The sequence below is a fragment of the Moschus berezovskii genome, chromosome 2 (assembly GCF_049115385.1).
Source record: "Moschus berezovskii isolate FMDL1 chromosome 2, NW_MosBer_1.0, whole genome shotgun sequence".
Lineage (NCBI taxonomy): Eukaryota > Metazoa > Chordata > Mammalia > Artiodactyla > Moschidae > Moschus > Moschus berezovskii.
Window position 1 is genome coordinate 94,821,494 of NC_142461.1, and position 11,772 is coordinate 94,833,265.

At 39.2% G+C, this 11,772-nt stretch overlaps 1 protein-coding gene across 1 annotated transcript in view; it reads left to right on the top strand.

The window, feature by feature from the left end:
* Positions 1-11,345, top strand: part of ARL6IP6 (ARF like GTPase 6 interacting protein 6) — a 68,687-nt gene extending 57,342 nt beyond the window's left edge. Inside the window, exon 4 of the mRNA XM_055398880.2 lies at positions 10,810-11,345. Coding sequence (XP_055254855.1) covers positions 10,810-10,828 — 19 coding nt within the window. The 3' untranslated portion in view covers positions 10,829-11,345. The remainder of the gene's footprint in view (positions 1-10,809) is intronic.
* Positions 11,346-11,772: the final 427 nt, after the last annotated feature.

An 11,772-nucleotide genomic window follows, 5' to 3' on the forward strand; every position in this document is an offset into this window, starting at 1 on the left:
AAGTGTGTTTTCAGGCTCTTCACTTTGATCCGATGGGCAGGGAAGGTTAGAGGTTCTGCACAGAGGATCCTAGCCCAGGGGAAACATGCAGCATTGGCTAAATTAATAAAAGTACCACAGTAGCAGTATTTCATTTTTCAAAAATGTTTTAAAAGAAAGCGTAGCCGTCTTTCTTACTCGATTTTTGAATGAGAAATAAGGGACATTAATTTTATTCAAAAAGGGCAACGTATGAAGGTGAAGTTCATACAGACCCTCCTCCACTGTTGGTCATTTCAGAGTCTGCCATGTGGTACTGTCATAACGAGATCCTTGTTTTCGTAGTACATTAATTTAATGTTTCCTGCTGTGTTGTGTTTGAGGGGGAGTTATGTTTCAATAATAAAGGGAAAAAAATGTGTGATCCTTTTGAGACAGAGTTGATCTCTCCAAGGCTTTTGTGAAGTTGGAGGTCATAGTCATGGTGGAAGAGCTGAGTTAGAGTAATTTTGCAGCAACACTGGACAGTTTTGGATGGGACTTGTTCATTCAGTTTTATACTCTCCAGCGCAAGATCACTGCTGTCAGAAAACAGACACATATTCATTGCTCTTTCTCTATTTTCTCTGAGCCCATTATGCAGTGGATATTGTGCTTTGGATCAGTGATACAAAGATGAATAAAAGAGGTTAAATCTATCAATATGGAAATGGTTAACCAATATATGGTATATCCTTACAATAGATATGACTCTAACTTTCAAGGAGTAATGAATTAGGTATATACTTATATACCTGGGGAAATTATTCATGATAAGGCTGTTAGGTGTCTATAGTTTTTAAATTTAAATATATTTAACAAGTGGTATGTGTATATATAAGCATATTAAAATTTTTAAAGAATTCACACAAAAACAGTGATTATCAGTGGAGAGTGTATTGGAGAAAGCGGAAAGAATCTTTCATGCTTTTTCTTTACAACTTAAGAACAGTAGGATTTTAAGTGACTATAGGCATGGGGTTTTCTGTTATTCTTGATATTTAAAAAATATCTATAGGGCTTCCTCGGTGGTCCAGTGGTTAAGAATCTGCCTGACCATGCAGGGGACACAGGTTTGATCCCTGGTCCAGGAAGATTCCACTTGCCACAGGGCATCTAAGCCCATGAACTGAAAGCACTGAGCCTGTACACCTAGAGCCTGTGCCCCACAACACGAGACGCCACTGCAGTGAGAAGCCTGTGCACCGCAACGAACCGTAGTCCTACTCTCCAAAACCAGAGAAAGCCTGGGCACAGCAATGAAGACCCAGCACAGCCATAAATAAAAAGACAGCTATAAGAGAAATCTGTTTCTTCAAGGAATTAGAGAAATAATTTCAAGATGTTTTAAAAGAACTTTGCCTATAAATCAAAGATGTTTTCCTGGCTTCCCAGGAATAAAAGAAGCTGAAAATAAAGAATTTAATAGCCCTTATCTTTTCTTGATAGCCCTGCTTTGTTTTGAAACAGTGGCCCTGCACTTTAATAAACTGTCTCCTCTTTACAACATTATGAAGCAAACGCACAGCAAACAAACAAAAAATTCTCTCAGATCATTTGCTTCAGATGAATCTCAAAGATAGAGAAAGTCTCTTTAAAAGACACTGTAACAGGATTCCAAGAGAGAAGCAAAATCAGTAGGAGATAGATACATGGATAGGTGTAAAGATACCTATATACTTATATATAAGCCTATGCTTTACAATAAACCTCTCTATTATGTATTATAATGTATATAAAATATAGCATATTATCATATAATGATATTGGCTAGTCAGTCATTGGGGAAGCTTACTAGGCAAGTTCAGATGTATAGGGCAGGCTATTAGGAAAGGTAGACTGAGAACTCTTAGACAGAAGCTGAGACTGCAGTCCATAAATGGAATTTCTTCAGGGAAGGAGCCTGGTGGGCTATAGTCCATAGGGTTGCAAAGAGTCTGGCAGGACTGAAGCAACTTAGCACATAAGCACACAGGGAAGCTGCAAGCAGGGATTAGGCCCACCCAAATTATTGGAGATAATCTCCCTAAAGTCAACTGATTGTTGATATTAATGACATCTACCAAATACCTTTACAGGGATACCTAGATTGGTGTTTGATTGAATAATTGGGTACTATAAGGTAGGCAGGTGCACAGGAGATTCGAGTTTGATCTCTGGGTCAGGAAGATCCCCTGGAGGAGGGCACAGCAACCCACTCCAGTATTCTTGCTTGGGAAATCCCATGCACAGAGGAACCTGGCAGGTTACAGTTCATAGGGTCACAAAGAGTTGTACACAACTGAAACAACTTAGCACGCACACATAGCCTAAGCAAGTTGACACAAACTGATATCATGATCAACGATTTGTCAACTTGGCACCCATACACATCTCCTTAAATGACACTTAATTTCCGAAATAATAACAAGGTCATAGTTCTGCTTAATATGATTCACCTATCCTGCTGCTGCTGCTGCTGCTGCTGCTAAGTTACTTCAGTCGTGTCCGACTCTGTGTGACCCCATAGACGGAAGCCCACCAGCCTCCCCCTTCCCTGGGATTCTCCAGGCAAGAACACTGGAGTGGGTTTCCATTTCCTTCACCTATCCTGAGTACACATTAAAATTCACCAACCATTTCCCTAGATAAAAATGCTAACTCCGGGACTTCCTGGTGGTTGGTTAAGAACCCATCTTGCAGGGAACTCGAGTTTGATCCCTGGTGGGAGAACTAAGATCCCACATGCCTTGAGGCAACCAAGCCTGCATGCTACAACTAGAAAGCCTATATGCCGCAACTACTGAGCCCACACGAGACAATGAAGATCCCATGTACCACAGTTAAGACCCAATGAAGCCAAATAAATGTTTTTTAAAAAAAGAATGCAAAATCCTTGAGTAAACTTCACTTTTCTACTTGATATTCTGTAACTTAAATATTGTGATATAAAGTTAACTAGTATTAGCATATTTTATATGAGATGATAGGGAATAAGAGAGGGAATAAAACTATTTACATATAAAAATACTCAACTATTATGGGCATTGTTTCAGTAGTGGTCACATGGTTTTAGCTGATAATTTTTAACTAACTTTTTCTACTACCCATTCCATATCCCCCTTTGTCCTCAGCAGGCATTTCAAGTAGTTGTGCTTGGCTGGCTAGGTAACCTAAATGTTTATTTCTGAAGGCTCTGGGCCATTAGAAATCTTTCCTGAATTGGGTTGCTGTAGTTTTCCATTGGCATTAATCACAGGACATGGTAGTACTAAATGATCCCCTGAGGGATCTTCTGTATTCTAGCCATATTCTTCCTTACCTCTATTTTATGGTAGCAGACCAATTTCCCTTTGGTAATCAGGATCCATTGCCCCATTGCCCCAGTGAGTATAGTAACAACATTCTTTTCCTGTTGATTCAGAAGCATGTGAAGCCTAAGGTGACTGAGTGGCAGTCTTAACTTTTAGTTCAGTGAAATCGCTGTTGGGTTTCATGAAAGAAGCATTCCTCTCATTGAGACTAAGATTTTGTGACCAGCAGAGCATAAGGTTTTTGGAACAGGAAGCAAAAATTTTGCCAGTGCATCAGTAGGATTAGTAGTAAATGGTGCCACTCCTATCTCTACTCTTTGATTCTTTAACCAGTGCATCTTGGCTATGAGAGAAACAGCACCTTATACTGGGTGTTTATTTAGAGAATGTATAATTCTCTGAAGAGCCTTTGCTTCTGTCCTGCAAGACACTGCCACCTAACTGATCCCGTAACGGAGTCTTCTAAAGTTCATTCCATCATTCTGTCAAGCCAGCTGCTTCATGATGATGGGGAACATGGTAAGCTCAGTGAATTCCATGATATGAATGCATTATCACACTTCATTTACTGTGAAGTTAGTTATCACTTCTAACTACACTGTGTAGAATACCATGATGGTGGATAAGGTATTATATAAGTCCATGGATAATAGTTTTGTAAAAAGCATTGTCTGCAGGGAGGCAAATTCGTATCCACTCTAAGTTTCTATTCCAGTAAAACCAAAATGCTGCCTCTGCAATGAAGGAAGTGGTTCAATGTAACCAATGTGCCACCAGTTAACTGGCTGATATCCTGAAGAATGGTGCTATAATGAGGAGTCTGTGTTGGTTTCTGCTGCTGGCAGTTTGGATACTCAGCAGGGGCTGTAGTCAGATCAGCCTAGGAGAGTGAAGGCCACACTACTGAGCCCATCTAAAATCTCCATACCACCCCTCGCCCACTGCATTCATGAGCTTATTGGGTAATGACAGTATTGACTAGGGAAAGAGGATGACTGGTAGGCAGAGATGGGCCATACAAAATTAATTACATAATTTAGGATTATTAAAATGTTCTTCTGGACTCTTCAAATATGGCTGAGAGGTCTTACATGACAAATCCACTCTAACATCTCTATATCCTTAAGCCTTTTGATTCCTTCCTCAATAGCATACCAAGGCAGGTATGGCATTCTAACTTAATTTAGTGTAGCACACCTTTTGGTCGGAGTATTAGTCAACCAAACAATCTGCCAGAGCCTTTTTCACCCCTCAAGCTAAATCATAAAGTTCAGAATCTCTTGCTTAGGGAGCTCATATCAATAAATGTGGCCTAACCTAACTTTATATTCCCTACCCCATTCACCCACACCCTTAATACCTACTCCCCAGATTTCTGTCCTTATAAATTGGAAAATTCATGTACTTCTTTTGTTGTGTAGAGAAACAACTCATGATAAACTTACATCTGGTCCTTTAGGGCTTGTCAGGACTTGAGTCTGCTTTTAGGTCTAGAGGCAGAGGGAGTGGCAGTGGTAAGTCCTGTACAGAATCAGTAGTGACTTGCAAGGCAACTACTTCAGGAGAGGTCTTAATGGGCTCTTCAGACAAAGCAGGTTGACCTTCACAGGCAAGGGTGGAAGGGCTGCTTCTACTGGCAGAACTTAAAAGCTCTGTGGCCCCAGCTTCACTGGGATCTTCTCAGATATCCTCATTCTAATTATCAGTATTCCATTCCTTAGCAATCAATGCTTTACTTTAATGGAAAACACTTGGTGAGGTTGAGAATTCAGTTTGCATTGTAATTCAGCTACTTTCAGGATAAAACTCTGGTTATTTTCAGAAATCTCAGCTTTGCAACTATAGGAGATAAGGCTTTTTTTTTTTTTTTTTTCAGATCAGACATAGAGATTTTAGGTCATTTAAACTGAGCTTGAGCTGGGAATTTGAAGCCCTGAGCTCATCATTTTCTTTGCTCATTTTGTCTAGTGTGTTTAGGAGCAATCACTGAATCTTATTATCCTCCTTAGTTTGACTAAAATGTTCTAAGGTATCAACTACATAGTCCCTTAGAACCTCAACTTTTATAGGTATTTGCTTAGGAGTAATCAATGCTGTATGGATGTGAGAGTTGGACTGTGAAGAAAGCTGATCGCCAAAGAATTGATGCTTTTGAACTGTGGTGTTGGAGAAGACTCTTGAGAGTCCCTTGGACTGCAAGGAGATCCAACCAGTCCATTCTAAAGGAGATCAATCCTGGGTGTTCATTGGAAGGACTGATGCTAAAGCTGAAACTCCAATACTTTGGCCACCTCATGCGAGGAGTTGACTCACTAGAAAAGACTCTGATGCTGGGAAAGGTTGGGGGCGGGAGGAGAAGGGGACAACAGAGAATGAGATGGCTGGATGGCATCACCGACTCTGTGGACATGAGTTTGAGTGTACTCCGGGAGTTGGTGATGGACAGGGAGGCCTGGCGTGCTGTGATTCATGGGGTCGCGGAGAGTCGGACACGACTGAGCGACTGAACTGAACTGAATCGATGGTGATATTTTGCATATCTTTATTGCCACTTCACACTGTGGAGGACAAATGCCCTCTTTACTACTAGATACCCTTTAGTATTTTAAATCTAATCAAATTAGAGGCCAAATGCAAGAAAACTCTGAACCAATTTAAGAAATGCATTCTTAAGATTCTGTTCCTCTTTAAGAATTATAATTACCAAAATCTGTATCAGAGTTCCACCAGAGAAGCAGATATTTATTCCCCAGAGCTAATAATTACCTATTTTATTTGCTTAGTTTCTATGTACTTATCACTGATTCAAGTTTAGTTTCCCCTCACTATGTATTTGGATACAGCAGGTAGTCTGTCTTCTTGAAAAGATGTCTCCTGGAGCTCTTGGACTTGCTCCAGTCTCTGCTGGGTGTTCTATTTGCCTGGGATTCAGTTGTCATCTTGGAATCTCTCTTTATCACCATTCTGGGGATTCCCTTTGCTTGTCTATTTGGTTGGATATCCTATTTCCTTTTCCATCTTCCCTTTTCTTGTTGTGTCCTCTCACTTTGGTAGAGCACATTTTCCAGTAACTTCTTAAGAAAGGGTGCTTGGGAGGTAATTTATATTTTAAAACGCACAGGTCTAAAAATGTCTACATCCTACTCTCACACCGATTGATAACCTGACTGAAGACAGAAAACCTTTTATCTCAGAACTGTGAAGATTTTGTTCCATTATTTTCTGGATTCTAGCGTTGACGTGGAAAACTCCAAGCTGCTCTGAGTCCTGAGACTTTGTATTCTACCTGGGTCCCACTCTCCATTCCAGAAGCATAAAAGATTTTCTTCTCAGGGTTTCCCTGATAGTCCCATGGTTAAGAATCTGCTTTGTAATGCAAGGGACACTGGTTCAATCCGTGGTCTGGGAAGATCCCACGTGTCGTGGAATAACAAATTCCGTGGCAATAATTAATTAAAGAGCCAGCACTCTAGAGCCCACAAGCCACAACTACTGGAGTCTGTTGCCTAGAGCCTATGCTCCACCACAAGAGAAGCCACTGCAATGAGAACCCTTCTTTCCTTTCACTGAGTAAGCTTTCAGTCTCCTGCCTAGTTTGATGGGAAGTCAGGGAGTAATCTGATTTCGTGGTTGGGGCGGGTTCTTTGTACATGGAGTTGTAAATAATCTTTTGGTTCTTAGTTTCATTTTCACCCTACCTTCAGAAGTTCCTGGTGTCCCAAATGCCAAGGCTTTTGACGTTTAATTACACACACGCACACGCGCGCGCACACACACACATCTGGTTGTCTCTCAGTTTTCTCCTGTTTGCTTAAAGCTCATCTTTCTCCAGTTAGTTACTGCCTGTCTTCCTGTTTCTCAATTTCCATAATTTTATTGTTGTATCTCCCCTTCAGTTCTTATCTGAGTAAATACATTAAAGAAAGAAATATATATTAAAGAAAGAAAGAAAAACCCAATAAGTAAGCAAGCAAATCAAAACACGTCTTTGAGTGCATCACGCTAAGTCATTTCAGTCGTGTCTGACTCTGTGTGACCCCATGGTCTCCAGCCTGGTGGCTCCTCTAGCCATGGGATTCTCCAGGCAAGAATACTGGAGTGGGTTGCTGTGACCTCCTCCTGGGGATCTTCCAAACCCAGGGATCCAGCCCTCATCTCTTATGTCTCCTGCATTGGCAGATGGGTTGTTTACCACTAGTGCCACCTGGGAAGCCCAAATACCTCTTCACTGTCATCTTAATGGGATTTTGGGAGATAACAAAAGTAAATGCATTTGTTTAATCCATCACCTTTACCAAGAACCCGTTATATTAATAGAATTTCTAAGGATGAGCTCACGTTCCTGGGGGTAATCTCTACTTGGTTGTGATTTTGCAGAATTACTTAAATACTATTTAACTTGGTATATTAGCATCTCATTTCATAAGTGAGGTTCACCAAAAGTTTTTTTATTAACCAGGAGTGGTTTTGGTATGTGTCATTCTTGTCTCTTAAAATTAGTTCAGGAACACCTCTTATTTTTTATTCTATGAATTTCTTTACATTAGGAATTATTCTTTCTTTGAAGGTTTGGTAAGAGTTGATTATAAAACCTTCCAGGTATGGTGCCTATGATTTGGCTTTGCTCTATCACTTTTGCCTAAAATTTTTGATTGGTGTGAACTTTGAGGTTTGTGGATTAAATAATAACCCAAAGCTATTACTCTAAATCTTACACTTCATGGTAGACAGTTATATTACTATAAAACCGTAATGTATTGAACTCAATCTTAACTGACTCCAGAGTATATTCTAAGAACGTGCATTGAAAATCTACTTAATAGTGCTTGAATTACAAAGAATAGCCCTAAAATAATTAAATTACCTACTTAAAAATTAATTACATAGAATTTAACACTTAATTCTTTCCAGATGATTTCACATACATGGGTTTTATCTTCCCAGGTACATTGTAAAAGCTTATATATGTATAAAGCTTAAGTCTAAGAGCCATGTTTTATACATCTTTGTATCCTTCATAATGCTAAGAGCTGTGCTGGATAGACAGCATAACATATAAATACTAATGACTGATTTTAGTATCTCCTCACCATCGACATCTTTATTAATGAATACATGTGGGGAAAATTCAGTTTATTAAGGATTCTGGTTAGTTAAGTTCTAAAAATTGATCAAATTTCTCAAAAAATTTCTACATTAGATATATAATAATTGATTAAACTTCTTTTGAAGTTATTGCCCAGTTTTACATTCAGTCTTCTGACTTTTTATCATTTTGACTTAATGACTAGCTTAGACTGCTCATAAAAGTAATGACCCATTCATTTACTTATCCATCTCAATAACTGATGCAGTTCATTGAATCCAGTGGTTCAGCTGGTGAGACTGATATTGAAAGAGCCTTGTTTGTCTATTGTAGTGTTGTGACCCCTCAGAATAAAAAGGTTTCTGGGGAGCCCTCTCACTGGCCAGAAAGATACCTAAACAGGAATGGTCTGAGTACTTTATGCTCATCTCAGCCAGAATAGTTCTTCTGTTTCATTAACTGAGATTTCCCACTAAGTGTTGTTTGAACAAAAGCCTTTTAGGCTAAAAACTGGTTTTAAAAACTACTGGTCAATTGTGTAAATATGACCAAAGTCTCTATAGTTCTCAATTGCATCATACATGTGCTAAATACTAACTTAGACTCTGAAGAGAAGCCCCTGTTTTCAAGAGCACTGACAACCAGCTCTCCAGGATGCAATCATTTGTGTCCAGTGAGAGAAAATAAAAGGGCAATTTGAAAGGTTCTCTCTTATGCTCTTTTTCCAGCTTATTAGTTTTCTTTTCCATGGTTCTCAAGATAGCCACATAAATAAGAATTAATTTTGGAGAGGTTTGCATTCATAAGTTGCAAAATACGGTTAATATTTAGAATTTGGTTAAGAGATCAAACAATGTCACTCTGTGAAACTGGAGTTGCACTCGGACTCTGTCTTGCCAAATTACCCTGAGCCGAGCAGCTACTGGGGTCCAGAGGCGCCAAATAAAGGTTGTTACAAGGCCTTCTCCCCTATGGGTCCAATGAGAGCCTTTAGATCAACATGGCATGCTCCATCTTGGGATCCTAGAAAGTGTGGGCTTTAAGGATCTTTGACCTTCCAGGGGAGGATCGGCCAGTTATGGTCCAGGAAATGGAGGAGGAACTGAACAATGGGATCGTCCTCTCTACCTTGAGGTAGGAGAGAGAATAGCAGAGAAGTTTCATTCTGATGCCTTGAAAGAGGACTGACAACCTTCTGGTGGCTACAGTGCCAGCCTCCAGGCTCCTCCACCTCTCGTGACCATCCTCACCTAAGGTGTCAGCCACACTAAAGTCCCCATAGTCTCAATGGGCCAATGAAGAAAAATTTCATCACATCTAAGCGGGCTTAACACTAGAAAGAGGTAAACAAAAGGAACAATATGAATAGGCTTCTAAAGAAATAGAGATGCTGGATGAGATAGAGAACAACTTGAACAAAGCAATGATTAGAACTCAAAAAGTTTTCAAATAAAGCACAAATCAGACTTCCTAGAACAAAGCGCCCCCCGCCAACCTCCATGATTTCCAAATAAAAAAATTCAATATGGGACTTATAGGAGAAGATGGCTATTTATATAATCGAGAAAGAATGATACATCTATATTTTTCATTTGGAAAAGTATATACTATATGCCTACACAATGCTAAGTGCTAGATATAAATGGCCATTAAGGAAATCATGATTTTGTCTTCCTGGAGCCAGAAGACTTGAGAATGACAAAAGGGAAGGCCATTCTGAAAAAGTGACACGATAATGAGTGTGATTAAAATTTTAAATAGTATAAAGCTCATAAGAACAAGAAAAGGAAAATGGATGAAATAGTTCATCTCTTTGAAGTTATCTGGCTGAGATGAACCGTAAATATACCACTTATGCTGCCCAATTAAAAACCAGGGAGTCTTCAAAATTCTACATGGAGAAGTAAAGTGTAAATGATACAATGAAGGCCTTGATATGATTAATGTTATTATGGACAAGGATATGTCATAATAGGAGTATGATCAATTGCAACTAACATTTTTGAACATACCTAACTTGCACTGTGCTAAACGCTACACTTATTGTTTCATTCACTCTCTATAAAGTGCCTCTATACCTGCCCCATTTGATACATTAAAAACCCAAGGGGCAGGGTTGTTACTCAATTGCCCATTCACAAAACTAGGGAGTAGTTGAATCAGGATTCAAACACAGGTTTTACCTGCCTGTGGTGAATTCTCTTCCATGCCCTGTAAGCAGCTCTTTACAGGAAACTGTCCTCAACCAAAAAAAAGCCCCTCTTCTTGTCACTTCAGCAGAGCTATAGCTATATAGTAACTCATTTTTAAACCAGGGACCCTCATGTTCTTCTATTCATCTCTGACCCAAGCACACCTTTCAGATCTTTTAATCACACAATATCTTGCCTAACTTGTTGGTTCTTTTTGTAGATTAAATCAGCAGAAATGAAGAAATGAGTAACAGATGATCAGATCTCTTCCCTAGATTCCTTTCAAGTAATTGCCAGAACAAACTCTGCGACCAAACTGTGTGAACAAGATAACATCTAGAGGAAGATCACAAGGAGTCAACAAGCCTGCACACAAGTCTGCACAGGGAAGGGGATGGTGATGACTCTGACCCCTATTTCAATGATTAACTGAAATTACTTCTCTGTTTCTCTTAAAAAGCTTTCATGGCCAAGCAGAATCTCTGGAGGTGGTTTTGGGGGGAATGTGGATTCCACCATCTCCTCAGATTGCCAGCATTTTGATCAAAGGCACCTTTCCCTTCTACCGTTTTTGAGTATGTAACTGATTCTGTAAGCGGTAAGCAGCGGGAACCAATTCGTTGGGTAACATACCCTATTCTCCTCTAACCTGGAGTCTTAAGAATCAAAGATGTGTCCATTCTGTGTCTCTGCTGTGGTTCTGGGAGAAGGGTGATCTTCTGATGACAAGTCCTGTTTCTGAATAAAGAAGTATTCCTTGAGCCTACAAAGCAATTTATTAAGAACACTGCTGTACTTTCCTGAAAATACTGTTTTTGTTCATTCAGTTCTCTCATCTTTAATTCTAGACTCTGAATCATTTCATTAGTTTCCAATCTATAATGTGATTTGCTAAGTGATCTTGGGCCTCACAACAGACTTTTCTGACAGATGTACTTTCCTTTATCAACACTTAAATTGATCTCCTATGAATTTGGTTAATATGAATGATTTTCGCAGATCCAATCATGACTTTTAAAATGAAATATATTTATATTATATTTTATTTATATTTTTAATTTTAAAGAAATGAAAGACAGTTCATGAAATGAAGTCCCAGTAGTTATCTCTTGGATTTTATTACATATTTATCTATAATAAAGCAGTTATCTTCCACAAGTGGGTATTTTCAGAAGAAATAGAT